This window comes from Myripristis murdjan, chromosome 9 (assembly GCF_902150065.1).
Source record: "Myripristis murdjan chromosome 9, fMyrMur1.1, whole genome shotgun sequence".
NCBI classification, from domain to species: Eukaryota; Metazoa; Chordata; class Actinopteri; order Holocentriformes; family Holocentridae; genus Myripristis; species Myripristis murdjan.
The window spans coordinates 29,378,499-29,406,187 of record NC_043988.1 but is presented as its reverse complement, the minus strand read 5'-3'; the positions used below and the strand labels follow the sequence as shown (position 1 = coordinate 29,406,187).

The window sequence follows — 27,689 nt, the reverse complement described above, 5'->3', positions numbered from 1 at the left end:
GTTTTCCCTTGAAAAAACAGTGACAGCAATCAAGCCATTTGCCTCTAGTGCTCTTCCTGTAGAAGTGCCGGTTATCACGGTGCAGAGGATCAGCTGCTCGGCGCCATGGTAACCTGTCAACACACCAGGCCAACCGCACATATACAAGCCCTTCATGTGGATTGGTGGCTGCCTGCCAGGAGGGGAGGCAGCCAGTCAGCTGAATGGCTTGGCAGTTGCTGTTTTGAAAGTTTGACCCTCCCGTTGAACAAGATAGGTTGCACGGCCGAGTCAAACCCAGTGCAGTGATTTTTAAAACAACACTAGTATTGTTCCATTCTACATTCCATTCCATCTCAAAAACAACCAAAAAACTGAACTTAGCAAAATGATCAATTGATTCCCGCATCCCAGCAGCAAAATATCTAAATCCTGGTATTAGTATCAACATTAATGAGGTGATTCACCAGTGTCAACGCCATGGTTTTTGGGAAGAAGAGGTCAAAGGATGTCTTTCTGCCTTCTGTGCCGGAGGATGAAGCCGCTGAGACGGCAGGTGAGCTGGAGCAGTGGGGACAAACAGGAACTGGACCCCTGAAAGACTTCAGCAGGGAAAGTGTGGACAGTCAGGTAGGTGGGGGGGTGACACACTGGTGGGACCTTTCAAAAGCTAATTTTTCTTCACAGAGGCTGGGAAATAGACTAGATGAACTAGATGAAACTGAGATTTAGACTAGACACAAAAGTTGAATCACTGGCAAAAATTCAAGGGGTATTGTAAACCAGCATGGCTTCATGTGACACCACAAACACCGTCTCTATGCATAACTGAGCAGTTTCCTCGCCCGGGGCAATCCAAAAATAGCCAGAGGGAAAATAGCCAGACTAAAGACGGGATATTTTCCTTTTATGGATAGCTCTTTTGACCCCTGTTCTCCCATGTATTTATTAAACAGAGGCTGCTCTGAGTCCCACCCTGAAAGTCAGTTTTAATTGGCTTCTTATGTAGTCAGCTCACAATGTTGCACACTCCATGGTGAGTGTAAAAAGTATAATGCACGAGGGCTACAACCCATGAATCATGAAATATAATTTTCCCTATTGACGTCACATTATGCTGAAGGATGAAAAAAAGAAGGGATTATGTTAAGAAGTTATGAAAGATGGAAGGACAGATGGATGGACACTTCAGCAGACGGGTAAAATGGTCCATCCGTCCTTACGGATAGGTGAAGTCTGTAGCCTCAAGCATGAGCATCACTTTTAGTCACTCGAAAGATTCTTTGAAGCCTCCAGCCTCCATCAAATCTCCCCGTTCAGAATACCAATAGCAGCTGGGGTTTGACTGGTCAGAGTGTCCTCAAGCCTTCTTTCTCATTTCGATCTAGAAAACAGCGACCCAGACAAAGACCGACTCAGGGAGGCCAAGGGGCACACGGGCGAACTCTGACGAAAAAGTGCCAGACGGAGGTGAAAGAGGGGGAGAAGTGGAGGAGATAGACAAGGAGCAGGTTGAAGAGAAAGAGGTGGGAGATGAACAACAGGGAGCGAGGGCGTGCGTGATGAGTGCCGATGAGGACTACGACACTGACTTGGAGGTGGAAGGTAGAGAAAGAGAGTTGTTTTTAAAAGACAGGGAGAAAAAGAAGGCGGGCAATTCATTACAAATGATTATAAAGGGTGTCGGGGAGCTAGGGGGGCAGCGTGTGTGGTTTTCTCTCTCTCTGCTTTAAAAGAAAAGAAATGGCTAGCTGATCATGAGTCATGCATTTGAGCTGATCTCAATCCTCTTGCAGACATCCAGGGTTTTTACAAAATCTCTTTCAAATCAACTCTTATAACAGGTCCCAGTTAATGAAAAGAGACAGAACAGAACTGGCAGAACAGAACTGTCACCTTTAATATTTCTGTAATATTCCTATACTTATTCAGTTGTGTCTATGGAAAAAATTTGCCCAGTGTACACATTGAATAATAAAGTTAATAATACTAACATTAATAAGTACAACTGTTTCTCCTTCACTATGTCCTCCACCTGTGCAGTTTAGTATACCTGTGTAAGTGTAACCTATGATGTCAATCAAGAGTAGGAGCTGATTTTGATTTAAAAAAAAAAAAAAAAATCTTATGGGTTGTTGGTGGCTTTACCAGAACAACAACAGCGCAGCTAATTAGCAATAATTTAGCTCACATCTAATTATTTAATCCTCTTGTTACTTTCAAATTTACATTTTTCAATTTAACCCCAGTAATTTAAACTTCCAGAAAATGATTATAATAAAAAATGTTTCCTAGGTTTAGGTGTCAGGTACTTCATGTGTCTTGCTGACTACCTAAACAGCCCTTTTCTTCCCTTTCTGCTTCCCTCCATCTTCCATCACAGTCTCCAAGTGAAAAACAAAAAAACAAAAACAAAACAAAACAAAAAAAAAAAAAAAACAGAAACTCCTCCACACATTCACCCACACATGTGGAGCCCTGTTCTACATCTTAATGATTTCATCTAAGCTCTTTGTATCAGGCTTCCTTTGCACCAGAAGCAGAAACCATCTGGTATGAATGAGCTCCCCAGACGCAGTGAAATCAGCCACGAGGGAATTTTCAATTTCACACTGAAAAGGCCCTCTTTGGAGGAAAATGCCCTATCTTTCCTTTTTCATTGGGGCACTGATGGCGAATGATTCTGACAGACACCTTAGCTGGTGTATCATTTATTTTTCAGAAAAGAAGAAGTCATACGACCACACAGGAGAGACGCGATACATGAAGGCATGCAAGAAGTTACAGGTGGTGCCGGCCTGTAGCTTCCTGCGACAGATGCAAAACAGCGAGGTGTCCATGATGCACTATGGCCTGGGGCCTAAGGTAAAGCCGGTGTCAGCTGCCCTGATTACACATAAGAGTAGATACCTCAGTTTCACTTTCCTTGGGTAGTCCAATACAGGGTTGTGAGTGAAAAGAAGGTCTGTATTTCGTCTTTATCGCTGTAAATCAACAGATATGCCAAATTTAACTTGCCTTCATGCAGGATATACGAATGTTTCAACCTCGCTGTGGACGTAAACACGCATACCAAGTGCATTTGCAAGCTCTGTGTGAATCCGGCCAAAGCTAAACATGTTAAATAAGATTATACCTGGCATTGTTTCAGATCAACACAGACCTCTGAGTGCATATGAGTCACACAATTCAAAGTCACACTGCCCCCCAGGCTTCCACTGCTCATGAGCAAGAGTGGACTGTGTATCATGCCCAGTGCAGCTGAGCTTCAAGAAGTGGTCAGCCCTTTCCCACTCAGTAGATAATGTGTTTACATACAGAGTCTATGCAGTACATCTTGCATGTGAAATTGTCTGCGTGTGGGGCAGAGGTAGCCCATTATGCAGATCCTCTTGCTGCACGTCCACTAGTGAGAGAGTGGAGGGTCATTTGCTTTGCGAAGTGAGGCCACTGGAACTATTTTATGCAATGAAAAAAAAACCAAACAAAAAACAGAATATATAAATGTTGTGCACCTTTACCCTTGAGGAGATATTCCTGCTTTTTGAAGGACACTTATTCTTGCCTATACCGCCTTGAGAATTTTGGCATTCAACAAGATTTCATACATGTGAATGTGTTCTCAAGCTTTGATTACTGGGTGGATCTCTGAGCGAAGAGCACATCCTGTACAAATGTGAAAATGCGGCGCCTGGAGTTCTTAGCGACACAATTTGACATTTTTACAGGCCACTACTTATCCGTTGCGTTGCTAAGGTTCTGCATTTCACCAAATAAAATCCAATCCTTAACAAGGACATGCAGGTTTCAGCTTCAGTGGCGTCATTCAGGCAGATTCAATTGGATTCAAAAACGTCTTTGCCAGTCAATCACAGCCGGGCAGCACAGCCAAAAAAGCGCAGTTGTCAAATCTTACTGAGTCAGGCTTACGGGTCTATTGAAGCTTAATGTTGAGATACGCTGCATTCATTCACACACACCCTCTGATAGATTCACCCTTTCAAGATCAAGCGAACATGAGGCTCAACTTTTCATTTGCCACTCTGGAAATTATAATTTTCATGTTCCAAGCCTGATGCCTGACCCACGCCTCCGCACAGCTCTATTCTGCTTCGTTTGTCTGACTGTGTCATATTTAACACCTATACATGCCTGCATCTCTCTGTGCCTACCTGCGCCAGTACCATCTACTCTACTCTTTTAAGGGAAACACAGATAAGAAAACAAACAGCAGTGATCAAACATACGAATTTCACTTTTGGGGTGAAAATGTGTCTGCAGGGCACCAAAGCACTGGCGGTTGCCCTGGTAACCAACACTTCAGTACTGAGGCTGAACCTGCGAGATAATTGGACAGAAGGAATGGGCGGAGCTGCAGTGGCGGAGATGTTAAAGGAAAATTGTTACATTAAAGGTGATTTTTCCTGGCAGCACAAGCTTGTACACGCTTTCTCTGTCCTTATCTTTTGCTGCCTGACCTCAAGAGTGCCACCACACACCCACTCACATGTCACTCTCACCACAATTATATAGCGCCGCACATGCCTCAGCATCTGAGCTCTCCATTTAACGTTTATTGACTGTCAATCACAGCCATGATTCAGAGATCTATGGAGGATATGTATATTATAGACACACACTGAGGGAGTCCTATGTTTCCTATGCAAGCACTTTTGGCTGGCACGTTTTCTAATAATTGTTAATATGCAGTAATTATGTTACTATAAGTATATTATGTGTAATGTGTGTCCAATATGTATCACTCTGATGCAACTGCAGAAATTTGCCAATGCATCTGTGAAAAAGGACTCCTATCTTTGAAACGCCAAACACATTTCTCTCAGATATTCCCCCCAAATTCTTTCGACTTAGTTCCTATTCTACCGTGCATGACCTTTCACCTGTAGCGCATTTGTGTGTCGATCCCAGAGGTGGACTTGTCAGACAACAGAATTGGGGAGCGTGGGGGCAAGGCCATAGCCAGTATGCTGCCGGGAAACACCACGCTGGTCAACCTCAACCTGTCAGGAAACTGTCTGAACGACCTCGTCGCCCCGGACCTCGGCGACGCCCTCAACGCCAACACGATGCTAAAACGCTTGGACCTCAGCCACAACGCCCTGGGAGAGCTCGCAGGTAGGGGCGCAGTGGCCAATTATGTGCCAATAGCTGCATATTTGTTAAAAGAACTCACCCCTGTTGTTTAGGACATGATTAGTACTCCTGTCTTAACCTGTCACCACCTGTGGATGCAGAAAAATCCATATCCAACACTGGAATTTCATTCGTGGAGTGAATTACTGGGTCTCAGTTTAGTTTGCATGGGATAGTCTTCTCTACCCCAGCCCCACTTTGTGATTTAGGCTGATAAAATGAATGGATATCTTGCATAAGTCTCTAAACTAACTTTTTTTGTGTGTGTGTGACCCAACACAGTGTACCGGGGGGCCAAATGTGATGCCTGTACTTATACCAATAAGCCATAATAGGCCTCCACTATCTCTGTGTTGACACAAGCAAAGTTTATAGGTTGAAAAACAGCAGGAGAGATGCATTCAGCTCACAAATAAAAATGTATGTACCTTCATCACCCTCTGCACACTGCAGAGGGTGATGAAGGTGACCACCGCCCTTCAGCTCTACCATGCTGCATGCAAGGAGGGGTGTCCTCTCTGCCACAGGGAAAGAAACAAAACTGGAAGACACGATGTGGAAAGATTCGGTCGGTTCAGGTTCACAGAGGTTTAAAAGACATTTCAGAATACAATTATGAACGGTGTGAAAGTCAGACTTTAAGGCAACAATATAAAACAAATTGCACCTTGAAACAATCGAAGTAACTAACTCCAACTGAAAAAGCCTGACACACATTACCCAGACAGGCAAAGCAGCATCCAGCATTAAATCTGGAAAAGAGAGAGCCAGAGTAAATTGTATCAACTCCGATGTTGTCACACCAGTTTAAGTCACATTGCCCAGTAGGGGGCACTGTTTAAAAGCGGCATAGGTAGAGATGAATGGCTCTGTATTGTGGCTCACACAGAGTTGATAGTTGAGATAATTTTTTAATAACAGCTTAAGGCCTATACGTGGGCCTATATCAAAACCATCGTTACATTTGATTATAAAATAAGCTAGTTAAATATGTTTGAATATACCAAGACTCTGAGTATAAAATCTTTACAACAAACTAAAACTTCAGAGTTAAATTTGCTTATCCATGTTAAAGTTCATACCTGTGTTGGTATCCAGTGGCGTGTAAAAATCCACTGTTTCAACTTAAATCTTATGTTTCACATTTTGTTGCCAATTTTGTGCTAAGAGCTCATTGCTGCGCTGTTTCTGCACTGCACACATCAGTGTGTGTTAACTGCTGAATTTTTTTTTCTCTTAGATTTTCTGCTTGAGTTTGAGTTTAAAGAGTGACTCCAAACCACCATTAAATTTCATCTGCACTGCCCTCTGGTGGTTGAAACTTTCAGTCTTGTTGCACTTTTGGGCAGTCAGTAATGTGGCTGCATTGCCATCGACAGCTGCTGAAAACACCTGCCGTCATGTCACTGACTGGGTGTGGCCCAAAGTGCAACTTGACTGAAATTATCAACCACTAGGGGGCAGCAAACGTTTTCTGCCTTATGCAATTTAGTGTTGAGTTACAATTCAAGTCTGAGTTTCTGCAAGTCTGAGTTTCTGCGCTATTCTCTTGGTCTGTTTAGACATTTTTAATATTGCTGCCAACAACCTCGTTCTTCCTCTGTTTATTACATTTGAAGTATTTGAAGTACACACACACACACACACACACACACACACACACACACACACACACACACACACACATACACAGAGTCAGTATTAGTCTGCTGTAGTGTTGTACTCTATTTGCTGAGTAGTCAGAGAACTGCAGCAGATTGTGGCATTCAAAGGTCGAGAACATTTGCCTTCATAAAAATCCTCTGTCGATTACCATGTGGATGGGCTTCGTGATGGGCACCTGGTGGAAAAATGGCAAGCCAGGTGCCACTAAGCATATGATCCAGGAAATTAAAAATAAATCTATCTATGGAAAAGGGAAAGGCCATTGTTTCTCATCTTCACACGTGTGGCTGTGATTCATCTGCGTGTGTTTTATTCTGTTTTCTCGGCCGTTGAAATATCAAAGGACATCTTCCCGCGTTTTGAGCGCACTCTTCCATATAGCTCTCCGTGAATAAGAATGCCAATCAAACACACTGACATTTATGAGGTTCCCGGTATGTTGTTATTGCTTTTCCACCAAGCCAGGTTTGAGTGTAGTTTTTATGACTATGAGCCGGTGAGTGCCATGCGTTGAAGGGAATTCCTGTGATAAAGTGGGTGATTTGATGATGGGTATCTCTCTTTCTGCTGTCTGCGTTAGAGTCCTCAGCCACTAGTGCTTTCAAGCCATGAAACACACAATCACGTCATCTCGGTGGAATCTAAATGGGAATACGTGGCTTTTGCGGAAGGGGAAGATGTGGGGTGCGCAACAATTTGACTGATCTTGAAAAGTATCACTGATGATACCTTACCGCTAAGCTAGGAAAAGCACTGAAATGAGAAGAATTGCTGTCTTCAAAAAGAAATTGTCGGTGCCTGTTTCATTCCATGCCAGTGTATCTGAGGAGTTTTCAAAATGACATACCCAGCATTTTTTTTAAAGTGACATCTGCATTTATAAAATCATTAATTACACAAATTGTAAGGAAATGACTGTATTTCATAAGGGTAGTAGACTTGGTTGACATTTTTTTGCCAGATGGATGCACCACACTGCACTGTGAAACAGGGCATTTCATTTTGACAGATCTGATTTTTTTTTTTTTTTTTTTTTTTTTTTTTTTTTGCTCTCCATCCCCAGGTGAAAGCCTAGCTGAGTGTCTGTCTGAGAACTCAGGTTTGAGATCGCTGAGTCTGGCCTGGAACTGCATAAGAGGGAGAGGAGCAGTTTTATTGGCCAACAGCCTCAGGGTAATACACCCAGAAACCGGTGTTTGAACACAATATTAGTTTTTCAACTACTGGCATGAAAAAAAAAGCCAAAAAAAAAAAAAGATACACATTCATATCAGTCACTGTTATTTTAGGCTTCACAGGGGTAAGTTATTGTCAAATTATTGTAATACTGTGTATTTGTAGGACAAGTAAGTGTATTTATGTATTCATATGCACAGACAGTATTAGTTTGCACAACAACCATGTAAATTATTTGGCTTCACTATACATTTGAAAAAAAATTTTAAAAATTTTGCCTATTAAAAGACATATCAATATTAATAACATAATATCTTTATACTCTTGCTCAATATGAAGTGAATAACAATAAGAGGAGGAAGAAGAAGAACAACACCAATAATTATGATGATAATAATCAGCTGCAACACAATAATACACTACTATTACAGCTTTTAAATATATGTAATGCCAATATTACTGTACATTTGCATGTACATGTGCACATATTATGTATGAAATTCACTTAATAACTTGGAACTGGTTTGAGAAGTGCTATCTCAGGCCAGAGGGGCCAATAAGAAGCATTTTTTTTTGTTTTGTTTTGTTTTGTTTTTTGCAGATCTTAATGACCAGGATTTTCCAGCAGACCTTGATCGGCCCCTTACTCTGACAAACCTGATAGATTCATGTGCCAAGAGCCTCATTAATTAATGCCGGATCTATACTCCTCGCTCACTCTAATTCGATCTGCTTCATTGCTCCTTGTTTTTAATCTCGCTGGCAAATTTCTTGAAGTTGCACGTTGCCGCATCTGAGACGGCCGCGTATCTGTTTTCTGCGTTCTGGTTTGCGAATGACACGTTCATTTTCTGTTCTCCAGGATAACTTATTCCTCAGGACGCTGGATGTGTCGTGTAATGGCTTCGGAAAAGAGGGAGCCATCGCTTTGGGAGAGGCACTTAAGGAGAACAGCACTCTGGAGGAGTTGAATGTGAGGTACGAGTCTTTGTTATCTTCGGTATCTGGTGGTCAGAGCACGGCTTCCAGTGAGGGAAAAAAAAGAGGGCAAAGGTTGCACATTCAATTTAGAGCAGTCCATCATCAAGGAGAAAGGAGAAGGGGCTCCAGGTTGTACCTTGTTTGGTCATACTGTGGTGCAAAAGCAATAACAGGCATTCTTTATGAAACTCCCGGTGATTTCAATTTGCTCACTGTTGTTAGAAATACTGCATTTGTATCCATACCTATGCATCACATTCAAGTAATTTCACTCTTACCTGACTCCTGATTGACTTCGCATGCAAAGTAAAGCTCGCCTCGAAAACTTTAAAAAGACATTTGTGCCACCTCCATGAATAACACTTTTTGATTGCTTGCCTCACACTCCAACACACATTGTTGTTTTTTATTTTTTCGTGCATTTGTTTCTCGCCGCAGCAACAACCAAATACCCCCTGAAGGAGCCATCCGCTTCGCCATGGGCCTCAGAGTAAACAAGACCATCAAATCCCTGAATGTAAGCTGTTGAAAAGAGATTGGTTCTCGTTTCGAAAGCAATGGGGGGCATCAAAGGATAAAATAGGATAAATAAACGGATCACTGTACTTCTTTTTAATGTGTACACCCAAGCATAGTTCTGAGGGACTCATCTCGGCTGGCTGAAAAAGTTACCCCTCACATAAAATTGAGTTACTCTCCGAGCATTTCATATTGATTACATGGAAACCTGAGGTGAATGTGGAGTTTGAGAGTGTGGCTGTGTATGCAAGTGGTCTCGGTAAAGTTCATAACTGGTAGTTTCAGCCGATCCCGCTGGTTAAAGACACATTCGCTGTGACTTTCTGAGGCATAGCCACAGCAGCTGTTCTTTCAGTGGCTGTGCCGGCTATGCACTAAAGTGATCAAGCACACAGCTGATGCAGATTGCCATTCACACCTGGCATTACCATGTGCCTTAAATGCACCAGACGAAGGATAACGCCAGGTGTGAGATACAAGTGATCACTCGCGGATTGGATTTGTGATCAATCTCAGATCCATCATAATTGCTTCTGTCCTTTCTTTACTTTGATACTTTACCCACACTAACCCCCGTCCCGTCCCATCTGGATCCCCATTTGCTTTCATAATTGTCTGCAGACAGAAAGAAAGAGAAACACAGCAAAATTAAGTAAAGAAACTAAGATTAAAACAAGTAAAAGACCGGAGGAAAAACATTCAACCAAGCCATTCTGCTCCACTCTTACTGTTTGCAGAGTGTTGTATGAGTTGCTTAATGGGCTCCACTCAGGGGAGGCTCTGTATATACAACTGTGTGTTTTAGGGAGTTTGGTTTGGGAAGAGATAATTGACCATTATTAGTGTTCCTGGTTAGATGTTTGTGTTTCTGGCTGGTATATTCCTGCACAGTTAAAAAGAATCATCTCCCTGTCTTCATTTATCTTCCCAGCCCATCCCATTCCCCATCTCAACCATTAACAAAGCAGTTGTGCCCAACCAATCTATTTATTTATTTATTTATTTTGTGAATTACGCAACAGACGGCTCCATTTCACTGGAGAAGCAAACTTCTTTCAACACGCTCCTTCCTTCTGCAAAGGCAGCATTCCAGTGTTGACGAGGCTGCATCAGGATGCGGTGATTAGATCACAGTGCACATTGATCTTTACTCACAGCTGTATGCAGTGCGGTCCACTTGATCAGCTGAGACAGACCCTAAAAACAAATGTGAACAGGATCGTAGTTTAGCAATCTTCTTTTTCCTCTGATTATTGTTTTTTGTTATTATTTGTATTTATTTATCACGGAAACTTCTTTAGAGACAATAGTTGATTTGGTACTAGTCAAAGGCAGAATGAGTGATTTGTCATTTGCGTTTTTTTGGTTTGGTTCCTTGTCTCTGGCTAAGCTAGCCAAGTTTTTGTTTCGTAGGACAGCGATAGAATGAAATGTAAAACATTCCTTCACCATCCTAGGAAAAAAAAAATGACCCGTCGGCACCTACCTACCCATCAGAAGACATTACCGCATCGTTCTTCATCCTCATCCTCTGCCTCAGTGCTCACCAGCGAGTGAAAGCCAACCCCTGGCACTGCGCGCTGCGACACACACCAACACACACTTCTAGTGGCTCAGAAGTGATGCTTGACAGGAATTATTTTTGTATTAATCTATACATTGTTTTTTTTTTTGTTTTTTTTTTTTTAACGAAAGGAATCCTACTCATTCTACCTTTAAAAAAAATGTCTGCAATGACTGTAAAGAACTCCCTTCAAAGTAAAATGTCTATGTTTTGGCATCTTATATTCCTAATGGGGCTTATGTGTTTCCTTTTCGCCAGATTGGTAGGAACCCCATTCAGAGTGCCGGCTGCTATGGGGTCCTCCAGTCTTTACAGGCAAACCCGGAGTCAGCCATGGAGATGTTAGACTTTTCAGTAAGTCAAAAATGTTTCTCCTCTGGGTAAATGTCCGTGTATATGTTTTTCTTTTTGCATGAGGCAAGCTATTCACTTCTCTCTTCATCACTTTCTCCAGGACATCGCAGTCAACCAGGATTTTGAGGAGTTGCGCAGTGCCGTGAAAGATATACTCCCCTCCCTTGTAGTAAAACACGGACGCAGAATCGGAAAACCAAAAGCTGGAGGGGCAACCCTGTAATTGCGGTACTTTTGTGCCAAAAGGATGGAGGGAGCTTCGTCAAAGCTCCACGCACCACAGAGCCATGACAGCACATCCTGATGAGTGCAATGTATTTAGTGTCAATAAAAATTGTTAAATACCCAGTCAATTGCAAATAATGGTAATTCAGAGAGTTCTTTCTCCAAAAGAAAACGGTCGGTGAAATATAACAATGTTGATTCATTGAACATCAACGCACAATGCAAGCATTCAGTATCATTTGAGGAAAGATCTGATTCAATGTTATATAATGTCAGTGGGTTACATTATTTGGAAAATGGAGAGGATCTAAGAGCACCACACTGAGTGCTACAAGAACTGAAAGTGGGTAGCACTGAAAGGGATTTAAGTACCGTATGACTAGTCTAATAGAAGACAGTGGACAGCTTTGACACACAGCGGTCCGGTATTAGGTAACAGATCCTTTTACTGCATTTCAGACAGCGTTAGGTAAGTTGTGAGACAGAGAAATGCATGCAAATCATTTTTCTTGTGACTGTCTTACGGTAGAGTTTCTAGTTTAGGAAATGGCTGAGTTATAAAGCCAACAGAAGACTACGGACCGCCTTGAGTGCCTCTGAACATCAACATTCCCTCTACTGATGATGTTGGCTCAACTTAACGTCTTTGTGGATGATAATTGGTAATAAAAGTAAAAGGCATTACAGAGTATAAACAGCATGGAAGATATAAGTCAAAGCACACATTAGGTCTGCACACTTTACAGCTGGAATGGATTTGATAGGCTGGATTTATCAAACAAAATATGAGCAGTACATAAATAGTTACTTTATGATGGGCATGTGATAGGTTAGTGTGCATGTTTGTGTATTGCTGAGCATTTTAACATAACATGTAGTACTATGTTAATATGTTTATCTACAGTTATAGAAAAAACAAGAGTTGGCTGACAGAACAGAAACTCTTGGGTGTTACATACGTGATGGGTGGGGTTTAACAATGAGGACTGTTTTAGCTGCATGTAAAGCTGGCAGTTTTGCACAGTGGCAGCTCAAAATAGCAGTGAGAGGTAACGGTGCGAAAAATTTTGAACATAAATATACAGAAATCATGCAACGTGACATCAGCAAACTGCACACAGCAGCACGCTCATATGCTCAAAACCCGGCCAGCCTGTGATTCGGCAGGAGAATTTTGCTTTGAAATGAACAGCCCGCCCTAAACAGTTTGATGCATTTACCTCGCATTTGTGCAAGGAACATATGAAAGAGGGAAGGGGCATGATGTCACTGTGCAGTATGTGAGCTCAAATGGGTACCAAATGCATAAACTCTATGTGTTGTTGACAAAGTGGTGACAGGGTTTGCCACACCAACGCTTATGAGCTACTTGAACAGGTCATTAATCCAGCCAGGTGTCAAAATTATTTGTAATTTGTTGTACTGTTAACTATGCATTTTTTTCTGGATGCTGCAAACATAACACTGTGTCATTAACAGAAATGTTTTGAGACTGATAACCAGGACATGCATGTGGGATTAGAAACACCAATCTGTATTATGTAAAGTGTACTTTGTGAAATAGTTGAATCTCTGTTCTGTCAAAATTCAAATGGCACAGACATTGTGGTGTAATGTGGGGTTTGGGGAACCAATTCAAATTTGGGAAGCTGTTGCCGTGACATAATGTCCTCTCCTTCTTTTGTGTCCCTTGCTTTTGTGTGTCCATCTTGTTGCTTTGCTGTGTAGTTTTCCTTATTCACATGCATACCTGGCCAAGCGCTCACAACATGACATTATTACCCCGCAAGGTTTCCAGTGCCGACAGCAAAAACATCAACCTATGTACAGCATCAAAGACAAACATGTATTAGTGTCAGTCCCTCAGAATCAAAGAGCGAGGGATTCGTTTTAGAGCCACCATTCTGCACAAATCGTACAAGGAAACACAGGATAGACGAGGCGAGGACGCCAGTTTGTGAAATGCAGTGCAATGCAGCCACAAGACATATTACATTTAGAGTAAGCACTGCGGCTTTAACTTTTTCTTTACTGGAAAAACAACAACAACAACACAAAAACAACAACAGCAGCCTTTCATGCTCTCTTACTGTTGCTCCTGCGCTCTCCACCTACTCTTATAATGTATCTCTGAATGCAACAAGTTCAGGCCCTCTCTCAGCTTGTTGAGAGTCATTTTGGGAAACAGGCCTATAGAAAATCGCTGAGTGAAGTCGATGTAGATGCAGGTTGAAGGATAGTGAATACACTGAAAAGGCGAAAAAAAACATTTTGTCACAGAAATACCCCTGGAAGGCGCCGAACATCACAGACTGATGATAAATTACAAAGTAGGAGTTTCCGAGGGTGGGTTTTTTCTTTTTTTTTTTCTTTTAACTTTTAGTTTTTCACCTCCTTTTGGTGAAGTGCCCGCAGGCTACAGGCCACCCCGACACCGCAGGCAAACAGGGTCATTCCAGGGATGAGACACTCTATTTATGGCAGCCCCCCCTTTGTGATTTAAGCAGATAAGACGGGGTTATTTTTACATAAAAAACCTTGCCTTGTGTTGCTTTAAGGCAATGCTTACATGCCATTAGTTAATGCTGATCAGGCTAACTGCCTAGCAGCCACAGCAATTACAAGTTACAACAGTCAGAAACTGAACAGTTTATGAAATTACCAGCAAAGTGTTGCGAAAGTGTAGCTGCAAATTTACCTACTGTTGTGTAATGAATGCCTAAGAAAGGGTGCAGTTGATAATTAGGGCCTATTCTAAATTGTTTAAGATTAGTATATATTAAAATAAAATATAATTAGAATAAGAATAAGAATAAAAACAAGAAATGATAACAGTAATACTGGAGGGAGTTTAGAGTCATAAATTTTCAAGGAAAAAAACTCACAAATTTATGAGAAAAAGGGGCTCAAAAATTCAGAGAAATTTTGAGAATATTCAGAGAAAAAAAAACCTCAGGACTTCAGAGATTAGTCATAAATTTACTAAATAAAATAAAATAAAATAAAATAACTCGGAAAAAAAAACAAAAACAAAACCTCACATTTATGAGAAAAAAAAATTCTAAGCCTGTAAACTCACAGATTTGCAAGGAAAAACTCAGAAATTCCGACATTTAAGTTGTAAATGTGTGAGATTTTGTTTTCTCGTGCAACTTTAATCTCAGAAATAAAGAGTTTTTTCTGGTATTTGTCCCTATAATGGTACTAATGACTCTAATGACATTATAGTGACCTTATGAACCTGTGTGATGTTTTCATCCGTTGCATCATTTACCCCATAATTCTCCTGTCATACTCACATGTTGCTGTAGACAAATCGTTAGTGCAAGCCACGCTCAACTTATCGGGTCTGATCGATTGTGCTTATTGATCACGACGCACTGCGTAACGGAGGCGCGCGGCGCTCCCCCGTGTCTGTTTAAACGTCCGGCGGCCTCCGGTGTGAAAACGGCACGGACACACAGCTAAACATTAACCCGAACTGCCTGTTTACCCAGCGCCAACAAGACTGTCCGCTTCTCCGAGCAACATGGCGACGGCTGGCGTGGTGTGGCCGAGGGGACGGCTGGTGGTCAGGTACTCCGCCGGCCTGCACCGCGGCACCAGGTGAGACACTCTGGTGTGTGTTTTTGTCTTGTGCATGGGACCGCTCGGCTATTAGCTGCTAACCAGAAGTTAACCTGCGTCTAATTGTTACATATGGCCACCCTGTTCTTGCGTAAAGTTAAAAAACAAACAAACAAACAAACACATAAACAAAAAGAACTCCAATATGTACCTCTTTGTTTTTGCCTATACATGCAAGGTCTGACTTGAACCAGGCGTTTTTTTTTTTTCTCACTAGAGTAAGCAGTTGATTTTATTATGTGTGTGTGTGTGTGTGTGTGTGTGTGTGTGTGTGTGTGTGTGTGTGTGTGTGTGTGTGTGTGTGTGTGCTTTATCCCTTCAAGTGCAACATTTTTCTGCTAACTTTATGAAAGCATGTTACATACTATTAATGCCACTCTGGATAGGACACCAGGGTCATAATTAAAGAATAGCACACGTCTCCCCAACCTGCTTTAATCATTTGCTGGATCATTGAACTTTGCCCTGTAAGTTACTGTAAACTCACCACCCTCCTCCTCCATAGGGGACTTTTGTTTTGTTTTGTTTTGCAGTAAACCATAGTCCAAGATGTACATCTTTAACTCCTTTAACATCTTTGACTATTCTGCACAGGACGGCCTTTGAATTCAGTAATGGTTTTTGGCTAAAGTACCCTTTCCTCTTGGCCCTGGAGGCTGTTCCGTGGAAGAAAGCATCATTTGGATGGTGTTCCACAACACTCTGGGCCACTAGTCAGAGGATAATCATCATTTTGCTTTATTTTAATGCTGCATGCTGGGTGCAGATTGCAGTTTTGGTATGTATAGTCGGGCCTCGGGCGTGAATGCGGTCAACCTATCTCACCCCCAACCCGCTGTATCTTTTCTCCATGTTTCATTATTTTATCGTTGAATACCCTCTGAGAGATGTGTGCTGAATTTTGCAGCCTCCTCGTGCTTATCACACAAGTGACACATTTTGAAACCGTGAAACTGGAAGGGCAGATGATAAGATGCTCTGGAAGGCATGTCTGCTTTCAAGTCACTCTGGTGAATTTCACTGCTTGCCTTGGGTGGCAGTGTGGCCTAGTGGTCGCAGAGCCAAGGCTTCACCCGGATGACCTCGTTTCCAACTGTGTGTCGGCAAGCATGTGCCTTGCTGAAGCCGCCCTGAGCGAGACAATGAATCGCTGACCTTTGACCTCCCTGTGCAGATGTTCAGTTGTTTTTTTTGTTTTTTTCAAGATTTAATCTTCTTTTATCTGTCAGTTTCATTCAGAAGTTTTCCCCCTTGACACAATAGGTACGATTTTTGTTTTGGGTAATCTCTCTTTCCAAGAAGAATGATTATAAAAAAGATTTAGTATTTTCTTTTACTTTTGAGCATAAAAACAGTTGAGTTTCATGTTGTGGCATTATAAGTTCTGACGAATCCTCCTTCGTCACTTTTCAGCCACTTTAATTGTGTTTCCAAAATCTTTTTTTTTTTTTTTTTTTTTTTTTGGAGCAGCTCTAATCCAGAAGGCAGCCTATAGACGTCACAGGTTCACGTCTCATTTCTCCGTTGTCTGGCTTCAGCAGACTGTTGTTCGCGGTCGGAGCCTAAAAATAAAATCCACAAATGATAAGAATTCATAAAGTTAGCGGGATTCTGCTTTTATCCAGCCCACAGTAGCAGCGGGTGAAACGATTTTTATGTTGAAGACACAAGCCATTAGGCCCACTCACTCATCCTCTATGAATGTTTCTCGTATCAAAGGATGTTAGAACAAGTATCTTGCAGCCCATGTGACACTTGCATCTCCAAGCTCCTGAAAGATGTTTTTATTTTGTTGTTGTTGCTGTTGTCTTGGTATTTAATATCAAAAACTTCTCTTCTGTGTCGTCGCTTTGAGCCTTTTTTAAAAAAACAACTTTCTTTCATCCTGTTTTTGTGTAGGAGGTTTTCAGAGCGTGGTGACAAAGGCTGGCTCCGTTCCCTGTTTGTGCACAAAGTTGATGCCAGGAAAGATGCCCACTCCAACCTGCTGTCAAAGAAAGAGACCAGCAACCTGTACAAAATTCAATGTAGGCATGAAGCTTCTTCCATTAGGAAATGCGCTGTTGGCGAGCCGGTGCTTGTTTACTGTAAGCGAGGGGTTACTGAGGGTCAAACCCAGCTGAATGTGATATAATTATACTACATTATGCGGAATGGGATTCAATTTGGCACCTATATGACATCCAATTTGTCTCTGTAGAAAACGGTGAAATAATTACTCGATTTTAACGCATAGTGGCCCAAGTGACCCTCTAGGAAACTAAATGCAGCACAGGAACGGGGATCTAGCGTAGGATGTTAATTCAGCATCTACGGATTTGCCACAAACGTAGAGCACTGTTGGTCATATGTTATGCTGCATTAATACATAAAGTCGTATGATGTCTTGCATGTAACATCACCTCAGTCCCTCTGGCTTTTCTTTTGAGTGTACAGCATTGTAGAGAAGTGCATCATTCCCTCCACCTTTGATCTTTTTCTGTGGCGTACACCTTGCCAGGCAGGGCTTTCAATTCCAGCTCTGTGTTGGCCTCAGCCTATAGCCTGTTGAAGGTGAATGGCTTTTGTATATAGAAGTCTCTGCCGGATCAGAGCATGAAATTACTTTGTTGGAGAATTCGATTGTTGCTTGTATTTTCAAAACGTCCATTTCTGATCTCTCTCTTTCAGTTCACAATGTCAAACCCGAGTGCCTGGAAGCGTACAACAGTCTACAGTGAGTGTGTCCTCTACGCTTTCAGTATATTTTCTCGGGATTGGGAAAATATTGATTTAAATGCTAATTTACATGCCACATTTTTTTTTTTTTTTTGGTTTGACTGTCCTAGTCTCTGTTTTCATTCAGGATTTGGCACCCAATCTTTAAGCTCTTTGAGCACATTGTGTCTTATTTTCTACTGTTTCTAAATAGCCATGCTTCAAGATTCAAGATTTCTTTATTAGTCATTTCTTATGCCCTTGCGTACATAAAAAACGAAATATTGTTTCCCCCAGCCCATACAGTATCACAAAGACAAAGACAACAACACATCAAAGACAATAGAAAAATACTAAAAGTACAGCGAAGACATATTTTGTTGTTATTTTTGACATATTTTTACGGGGAAATCGAGCGTATCATCACAGGAATCAAAGACTGAAAGAAACAACATGTAGATCGCATGCTGCACCTCCACACTTTGCTTCAAAAGCGTGGAAGAACTTGGCTTTAATAATTTAGTAAGAACTGATGAGTTACACATGAGCTCTGTTGTATGAAAAAAATGCTATGGAAAAGTCAAGTATTGTGGTGATACAACCAGCTTCCAAGCTGACATGAACAATATTAGATAAAGATCGCCCTGGAAAAAAAAAAAAAAAAAAAAAAAAAAAACTTCAAGCGTTTTGTTTTGGTGGTTAATTTCCATCTCTACTCCTGTAATAAATGTTTAAAAAAAATCCAGTGTAAATTTGGCTGCCGTGCTCTTGATAATTGTCTTTGGAAGTACAATTCAGCTGGTCTCTATAGTCGAGTGGTTTTTTTTCTCTCTTTTAAAGTAATTCAAAATTGCACCATATTATAATATCAAATCACAGTACAAAAAGAACTGAATCAGTTACAGAATTGTAATATACAGTACATGGAACTGACACCCAAATATCATGAATAGTGTCATGTTGTCATATTTTCTCTCTTTTTATAAATACTGCCTTGTTAGTTCTGCCAAGGACTTTTTTTGCCTTAGTTAGTAGTAGTTAGTTAGTTAGTTAGTTAGTCTTTGTATCTGTCTGTCAGCAGGAAATATTAATAACTGATGAACAGATTTACCTGATATATGGTGGACAAATGCCAGTGAACAATTAGATTAGAAATGAAACAATCAGCATTATATAGCCACAACTATGACAATAATGCAGGAATCAATTTAACTTAAATTTTAAGTGGCAGGAGTGTCATGTTTGGGTGTAACAGGGAGTTGGAGTTCAACGTCAGCAGCTGTTTACGTTCTCCAGGTGCCCTCCAGTGTGTCACTGTCTGCTGCTCTTAGTGCTGGGCGATGTGGACAAAATCTAATATCATGATATCTTTGACCAAATACTTTGGTATGGATATTGTGACACACAACAGATTTTTATTAGATAATCATCAGTAATGTGGACCTGATGACCAAGCAGGTAGCCTAGATGATAAAAACACTCTAACAGTCAAATAAGTTCAGAGAATTGCATTTATTTACTGTAATGCAGACTTTAAAACCAGGAAAAGACATCACTCATGCCATTTCTCAATATTACAATATCTGATATCCCAGATGATATCTAGTGTCATAATACAATATCTATAAGATAAAAATATATCACCTAGGCCAGGGGTTCTCAAATCTCATTTCTCAAATTGGGGTACGTGTACCCCTAGGGGTACATTGGAGTACTGCAGGCGGTATGTGAGATTTTTAAAAAATGTTAATTTAAAAAATATCAGCCATGCATAATTCCTAAAGTAATTGGCCTATCCTATATTAAGTTCAATAAGTTCCGTCATAATCTAGTGAAGACATTTGTTCACTGTGACCGGGAAGCCAAGACAAAAAGAAAATAAGGATTTGAATTTGTGATTGAAATGTAGCAGCGATATAGTTGAAAACAAGGAGAAAGAAGTGGAAAAAGAAGCAAAAACAGAGCCGACAAAATATTCTTAGTATCAGGTTGTTGTTTCAGACACTGATGGAGCTGTATTGGACCTCTTTACACCGCTTTTTTTTTTTACCAAATGTATTGAAAAATGTATTATTGAAAAAAGTTTGAGAACCAGTGGCCTAGCCCTGTCCTGGACTATGAGGTTGGCTTGTTGACAAATTGGCAGGATCAGTATGTACTAACTTTTTGCACTGTTTGTACACTGACAAAAGGGTAGAGGTGCAGACCAGGCTCCATTTGGACCAGGACTACCCGTGTGAGGTGGTAGGAAGCTGGAATACCTGGTATGGGGACCAGGACCAAGCTGGTAAGGAACCTCGCAGCAGCACATAAGCAGACCACAGCGCTACTTGAAGAAAAGAGAGCAACAAGTCAGTCATCCACATATCTGTGTATGAACACGTGGGTGTCAAACTGTCTTTCACAAGCGGCACTGTTTGTCTTGATTCACATAATTTGGCAGACAAACACTGCACACACAGCCACATGACTAAACACCATCTATTTATACATATGATAGTGTACATTGTACTGCTCATTATGCGAAGAGAATATTATCAACAAACTCACACCAGGGGGGAAAAAACTGATCACACGTTGAAGCTCATTGTTGTGTGGGTGGTTATTATTGTTTGCACAGTGCAACAGCGACATCTGCTGTTCTGTTTCTGCAGTGCATCTTTGGCGGTACAGAGGAGGCTACCCAGCTTTGACTGAATGCCTCAACAAATTGAGAAATAACAAGGTTGGCTGTAGACTATTTATTTATTTATCCATGACACTAATATAGTACAATGAAACTGATGTTAAACTTTGAATTAGTCTAGTTTTTCAAAACTTAAGTTCAGTTTTGACGAGTAGAGCATCAGTGCACTCTTTTTCATTGAAATGTTTTTTTTTTTTTTCAATCTCTCTGAAGGAATATTTAGAGTTTCGGAAAGAGAGGGCAAAAATGTTGATTTCAAGGCGGAACCAGCTTCTCCTGGAGTTCAGTTTCTGGAATGAGCCCCTGCCCAGACCAGGACCCAACATCTACGAACTGCGCACATACAAACTCAAGGTAACCGTATGACTCAAGGAATACCTTTTAATTTGGTAAACCACCGTCTGCAGCAGCAGATTTCAAGGTGTGGTCCATGGCCCTCAGGGATCTTGTTAGGATGAGGCGGAGAAGTGGTGAAATGGTGGATTCTGCTTGGGTTTCAGGTTGGCATAAAACTTACCTATGTATGTGTTTGGAGACTGAGCATCAATAACTTTGACAGCCTCAGGTCTAAGAAGCAGAAATAATACATGACATCTGCTTTTCTGAAGTGTCCTTGAGCAAGACATTAATCCCTCCTGGCTTAGTGTTTGATTTTCTGCAGCTGATCCTTTTCTGTAATGGCTTCATGATGGGGGAAACAAATGAACAATAAAGTATCACATTATTAACAGATCATTAGCCACTAAGTCTTTGGAATTGGTTTCAGTCGGTCAGTTCTGGATTCTATCAACTAGCGAGAAACATGTGCTTTAATTTGGTGAAAAGCATTGGAAAATCCCTAAAAGTTGAAAGTACAAGACTGCATTCATAAATTCATTGCATCTCTGTGCTTTTAGACTGCAGAAACCTGTTATATAGCGATTTGTATCACATGGAAGTTAACCTGATTTCATGTATGGATCCCTAAACATTCAGTGTCCACTACCAGCTACGTTTTTTTTTTTTTTTTTTTTTTTTTTTTTAATTGCTGCTGAGAGAGTGCCAACTGAATTTCGTTGTGTAACCTCAATGACAATAAACTTCTTTATGTCCTTATGTCTTATGTCCTTATGTTTGGACTATACCGGGTAGAACTCGACTTTTGCCTGCAGGGCGGTCTGAATCCTTTTAGGCATGGATTCAACAATTTGCAGAATTTTTCCACAGCGATCTTGGTCCATGATGGCTGGACAGTGTCACTTTGTCCCTCAGATTTTTTTGATGACATTTTTTGGATGCCAGACTAAATGCAAATAAGAAGCAACTGCGTTTTCATGCAGGAGATATGCCAAAAGTATATTCAGCCTTTTTTGCTTAAAGAGTAACTAAAACCCACATGATTCAGTTGTTAATGTTTGTTTTCCGCCATACCTTTTTAAGTTGTTAATCTTCATTTTTTCACATATTAGAGCTTGTTTTTAACATGTCCACAGCTGAGGTGAATGCAGCCTAAAGCTTCCATCATGTTCCTGGAACCATCTAGAAATGATGTATGCTTTGCGACAAGGTGTGAGATCCTCCTGTGGGTGTCCATTTGTCAGGAGTAGACTCTCTGTGAATGTTTGGCCACACTGGGGCATTTAAATGACGCTTCACTGGTACAAAGGGGCCTAATTTGTACCAAGAAAACATTCCCCCACACCTTTACACCACCACTAACCTCCACTGTGCCACCAAGCAGGATAAAGCTTTGGATTCATCATTTTTACGCCAACTTCTCACATTATATTATGTCGCAGGATTCCAAGGACCAAACAGCGTATTTCCACTCTTTAGTTGTCCAGTTTTGTTGATCTTCTGTTGACTAAAGTGTCATCTTCATGATCTTAGCTGACATTCAGGAAAGCTTCAAAGTTCGATGAGTTGTGTCTCCTGAGATGCCCCCGTTGGACATCCCTGTTGCTCTGAGATGTTTATTGGTACACCGGGCTCACCTGCTGGCTTGAACAAGTCTTTAAATTCTCCCCCTGATCTCTCTCATCAACAGAGCATTTTGATTATATCATTTTCAAAGTTGTCTATAGCATTCGTGCCCGTTCTGATATGTAGTCAGAACACTTGCTCAGCCTCTCAACGGTGCATCGTGCTTTAGACTTACACTTTATTTATATTTGAATCACTGTGTGGAGGAGTGAGCTGTTTGCATAAATGGAGTGGTGCACCCAATAAAGTGGCCACTGATTGCATAAACCAGCTATGATACAGCTGACACATGTTAAGTTGTTTCTGGGGCAGAAGAGCTACAGCACACTTGATCTTACATTTGGTGCATAATCTAGGTTGATATGTGCAAAATAAACATGGCGATAATATACTGTTTAACTTGTTTGACTGTCATGATTCACATTTTTGCACCTTGTGTACAACACACGGTATGCTCTCATTTCTGCTGTTGTGTAACTTGCATCAGTTCTGTATAGGATGACATGTACAGACAGCTCTTTATTGTCCAAAGCTGTGTCTGTCACTCTTATCTAACTTATGTCATGTTTAACCTCTCTCTCTCATCAGCCAGGAACCATGATTGAATGGGGCAACCACTGGTAAGGCTTGAGAAAATATTTTCTTCAACATATGAAGCAGGAACGTCATTTTGCATATGGTGCGAGAGCGTCTCTGAAAAATATTTCAGGTATTTGTTTACATCCCTCACAACAGGGCGAGGGCGATCAAATACAGACAGGAAAACAATGAAGCGGTGGGCGGGTTCTTCTCACAGATTGGCGACCTGTACGTCGTTCATCACTTATGGGGTGAGTTCATATCCTCAGAGCTCCATTGTTTCAGCTGATTTCAGAGATAGGACAGAGGAAGCTACAGTGGCTTGTTCATTGCATAATAGAGGATTCAGTACAAAAGCCTGTTGGACAGCTGAAACAGATGGAGGTCTAGCAATGCAAACATTCCTGAATCAGTGCAGCTCTTCAGGCAGGAAATAGTCTTATTGAATTAAACCTCAATGGAATCATATTTTCAGATCCCTTAAATGTCAAATGTGAATGGAAACGTAACTCTATTCAAAGAAAGATGCACTCAGTAGAGCACACACCTCTACGAAGGCTGAAGCTGTAAGTTACAGCCCTGATTGTGCTTGCCCTTTTTGCAACACTGTTGTCATAAGAATCGCCTCTTTTGGCTCGTCCGTGGGGAAAGTTGGCCTGTTGCAGATTGAACCTTGACCAGCCTTTCAGGTGTTAACGTGCAACACATGTGTTACACTAACATGTAACACAAACTGCGGCACTGTGTGTTAAATTCTGCACATTGCCACGCACCCCTGACGCCAATTTTCCTGAAAGGTTCATCACTTCTCGACTGGCCCAACTGTCCCACCAAGTTTTGTGCAAATCTGTCCAGTATTTTTTGTTGTAATTCATGATCATCACATGGGACATCAACAGGCGATCTGCTGAGATAGCTTTAGGCCGGGACAGGTCATTTTAATTTTGAATGTCATCTAGGATTGTCCAACCTAGATAACATAGTATGGCTAGATTGCAGTTTTTTTTGTTGGCAGCAAGAGTATTTGGCTTTATAAATATGAATTACTTCCTCTCTTACGTCTTGCTTTTTTCAAGTCAGTGTATGATGGCAAAAAGTGGTTAATTGGCATGACCCCCTTTAGTTTAACTAACCCAATGACATTCTTCCTCTAAAAAAGGCTGTCTCCAGTGTGCCTGTCTGTAATTGATTTTTTATATGAAAAAATATCATTTTATGTTAAGTCAGTACTGTGTGGGCGTTAGAAGGGCGTTACAAGAACAGATTCTTTTATATTTATTTTTTTTGTAAATGTTTTACAATTCCATCCGTATATGATATAATTTGCGGTTTGGTGACTTCTCCTCTAAGCTTACAAAAGCCTCCAGTCCCGGGAGGAGACCAGGAATTCGGCCTGGCTGAAGGAGGGATGGGATAGCAGTGTGTACTATACAGGTACAGGAAACACTCACACACACTCAGTCACAAGTTAAGAATCTACCAGTTACATGTCTCATGAGATTTTATATATGTACACCCAGCATATACACACATACATGTATATGTGTGCATAGATTTAGTCCCACTATATATGTATTCACAGAACATACCCTCAGTGTTCACTTTATTAGTTTCACCTGTACAATCTAATGCAGTTCAGTACAACAGCTCTGCCATGAATTTTACCTTTTAAGAAAGTTTATAATCAGTTTGTGTTGACATTGTGGAGAATGTGTAAATTTGATTATATGCTTATTGTTGAGGTTGTAGTTTGCAGAGGTCTTGTACTGGACTACATTATATTGAGAGGTGTTTCCAATTTTTTGTCCACCCTATTTATCTACATGAGGGGGACAGAATATTGGAAACACCCCTCAGTAAAATGCAGTCCAGTCCAACAGCAGCACTAACTATGAGCTCAATGCCAAACATAGAAGTGAATGAACACCTCTATTACTGTGACAAAAAGAAAACCTGAGCATTATAGGCAGAAAAGTAAACTTTACGGCACAACAGTTGGATTGGATTAGATTGTGCAGGTGGACCTAATAAAGTGGCCACTGTGTGTTTGCAGTGCAGAAGCCATGTCTGTTTTTTTGTGTGTTTGGTTTACATCACCTGAGGTCTGTCTAATTCTCAACAAATCTGGTCTTGTGATGCTAGTTGAGATTTTTGGGCTGAATAGACACTATTTTCCCTAAAGTAAGACAGGTCAGTGGGCTAGCTGAACCATTACAATGTATTACTCCTCAAGTCATTTCAAATAAATAATATTAACTTTATTTAAATACTACTGTTCTTAACAAAGTTACGAAGTGATTCATAGAAAGAAAAGGGAATTAAAACAGCAATTAAAACAAAAGAAACAGATCATAAAACGGGGAGAAAAAAAGTTAGGCCAAATCTAAACTTGTCAAAAAGTCAATCAGTTCTTCCTTTCCACAAATTTCTTGGGATTGTGTGAATCTGTTTGGACATTGCATGCATTGTGACAGCCGTCTTTGGCCAATCTGTGTAGAAAATTAATCTGTGCATCCTTGCCACATGACCAATCTTTCCTTTCCTCATTCAAAAGTCAAATGTGTTTTAACGAGAAGCCACGCCCGCTGAATGAGTTCTGCCTTTGCCCATGACCAATCATTCTGCCAAGTTTCATGGAAATCTATTTGTAATTTTTGAGACGTCCTGCCAACAAAACATGCCAACAGACAAATGGGATGAAAACTTAACCCACCATCCAGGTTGTTGGCAGAGCTAATAAAGCAAATTTGTATTGGACAGTAAGAACTGAAGGTATTTTGCATTACCCAGCAAATGTTTTAATTTTCATTTTGAAATGTGCAAGGCAAGAAGCAGGGCTTAGTAATTTGATCTGGACTGGGTCTGGGCTTGTAGAGTTATAATTCCACCAGGTGTAGTAAGAACAGTAAACTTGTTAAAGTATTTTTTTCATGGTCAAATTGAAAATTTTAATGCTTGTTGGTAATTTAAAAGCTTTCCTTGGCCTTGAGCACCTAAAACTCCACATTGTTTGTTTTTTCTGCTGGATCACAATTGTGTAAAATTAGGACAAGAGGAAAGAAGAGGATAAAAAAAAAAAAAAAAAAACTGTTGAATTGTAGTCGCTCCATTTCTGTTTGTATGTTCAGAAATGGAAGTTCAAGGCCATGTCGTCTTAACGAGGAAGCTCTGAATGCTAAACTATTTAAAGTGTCTGTCTCCGTCTGTCCTCAGTGCCTTTGATCAGAAGCATGGAGTCGAGAATAATGATTCCCACCAAGAGTTCTCCATTACAGTGAGAGCAGAGCGCTGGAATCTCAAATATCCTGATGTCCAAAACCAGAGGACATCGAATGTTTTTTTCACCCACTGACACTTAGATGAAGCTATGTCGTGCTGATTCTACTTTTTTTTTTTATTATTTTTAATGTAATTGCTGAATGATCAGTGTGCTACTGCAAACTATGAAAGCAGATGTGTTCTGATTTTGTCATATTTGCACCCCAGCCGATGAACAACAGTGACACCTTAGCTGTGTGTACATTGAAATATTCATATTTCAGAGCTTTAGGTCAAATGCAGTATGTGGAAATGGGCTTACAAACTGCTGGAAATGATGTTGTGTTTTGGAGATGGTAAATAATGAAAACCATGTCTTATGATTGTGTAGCGCTAAGAGCTGTTTTTAACGATTGTGAATTAAATCAGTCATGTTTGAAGGTGCAGCGAACAGAAAGCCTTTTTGTGAGTGTATTAATTTTGAGATTCATTGCTATTATGGTGATTCATGTGACATGAACAATGCTTGTCTACCTCGTGTATTTGAAAAAAAGAATCATGTCTCCTCGATAAATAAAATGACTTATTTGCTCATGAATGTGTGGAAATATTTTTATTTTTGTATTATTATCATTATTATTATTGTTGTTATTTTTAACTTCCACTTACCAAATAAGGACATGATATATGTGAGTTCCGGCTGTAAGCACTCTTTCAAAATAAAAGCCCCCTTAATTTATTGTGTCATTCTTTGCCATTGTCAGTGTTAAATATAAGGCATAAGGAGGCAAAGAATATATAAAGGATGAAGTTTAATTATTTCCCTCTTTATTACCATGTATGGCAGTCATGTCGGCCTGTTTGAATTCAACTATTCAACTCAGTTTACGTCCAGTTCATGAACGCCTTCACATTTGCTGCTCTGTGGCTCACAGGCAAAATAAAGTGTGGCATCTACTGAAAATAATCCAAGCTTCATTAACCGAAAAGAAAAAAAATCCAGAGTTAAAATAAGTCCCAGAGGTGGACACGGTACACTGCTTAACAAATGATCTCTGTGAGGTGCAGTGCAATATCAAAATTCAGATTATCTATACAAAATTATGCACTATTTGCAGTTCAGACTATTATTCAAAAGAGCACTTTAATCAGGGCGTGTTATTGACTATGATACCATGTCCTTAGTCATTATGACTTTGCTGTAATGTGATTATTGATTTACCGCACCTTTATTTCTACTAAGCCGGAAGCTGTGTTTATTCT

The 27,689-nt window shown here is 40.6% G+C and overlaps 2 protein-coding genes across 2 annotated transcripts; both read left to right on the top strand.

Moving 5' to 3' along the window:
- The first annotated feature begins 459 nt into the window (after positions 1 to 459).
- On the top strand, positions 460 to 11,673 carry lrrc74b (leucine rich repeat containing 74B). Its single transcript, XM_030059701.1, has 10 exons — positions 460 to 609; positions 1,368 to 1,584; positions 2,702 to 2,844; positions 4,261 to 4,393; positions 4,909 to 5,115; positions 7,862 to 7,971; positions 8,837 to 8,952; positions 9,394 to 9,472; positions 11,297 to 11,392; positions 11,493 to 11,673. Exons 1-10 carry the CDS (start codon positions 460 to 462, stop codon positions 11,613 to 11,615), a joined length of 1,374 nt encoding a protein of 457 aa, XP_029915561.1. The 3' UTR covers positions 11,616 to 11,673.
- Positions 11,674 to 14,997: 3,324 nt separating this feature from the next.
- nipsnap1 (nipsnap homolog 1 (C. elegans)) lies at positions 14,998 to 27,039 on the top strand. Its single transcript, XM_030060323.1, has 10 exons — positions 14,998 to 15,223; positions 17,144 to 17,271; positions 17,915 to 17,960; positions 20,134 to 20,228; positions 20,596 to 20,666; positions 20,841 to 20,981; positions 23,178 to 23,209; positions 23,325 to 23,419; positions 24,519 to 24,602; positions 26,382 to 27,039. The coding sequence occupies exons 1-10, from the start codon at positions 15,147 to 15,149 to the stop codon at positions 26,444 to 26,446; spliced, it is 834 nt and encodes a 277-aa protein (XP_029916183.1). The 5' UTR covers positions 14,998 to 15,146; the 3' UTR covers positions 26,447 to 27,039.
- The last annotated feature ends 650 nt before the right edge of the window (positions 27,040 to 27,689 follow it).

Excerpts from the sequence above, each read along its gene's own strand:
- lrrc74b (XM_030059701.1), top strand. The coding sequence starts at position 460 with ATGGTTTTTGGGAAGAAGAGGTCAAAGGATGTCTTTCTGCCTTCTGTG. Across the intron at positions 610-1,367 it reads GGGAAAGTGTGGACAGTCAG|AAAACAGCGACCCAGACAAA; the intron begins GTAGGTGGGGGG and ends ATTTCGATCTAG. Across the intron at positions 1,585-2,701 it reads CACTGACTTGGAGGTGGAAG|AAAAGAAGAAGTCATACGAC; the intron begins GTAGAGAAAGAG and ends TTTATTTTTCAG.
- nipsnap1 (XM_030060323.1), top strand. The coding sequence starts at position 15,147 with ATGGCGACGGCTGGCGTGGTGTGGCCGAGGGGACGGCTGGTGGTCAGG. Across the intron at positions 17,272-17,914 it reads CAACCTGTACAAAATTCAAT|TTCACAATGTCAAACCCGAG; the intron begins GTAGGCATGAAG and ends TCTCTCTTTCAG. Across the intron at positions 23,420-24,518 it reads CGTCGTTCATCACTTATGGG|CTTACAAAAGCCTCCAGTCC; the intron begins GTGAGTTCATAT and ends TTCTCCTCTAAG.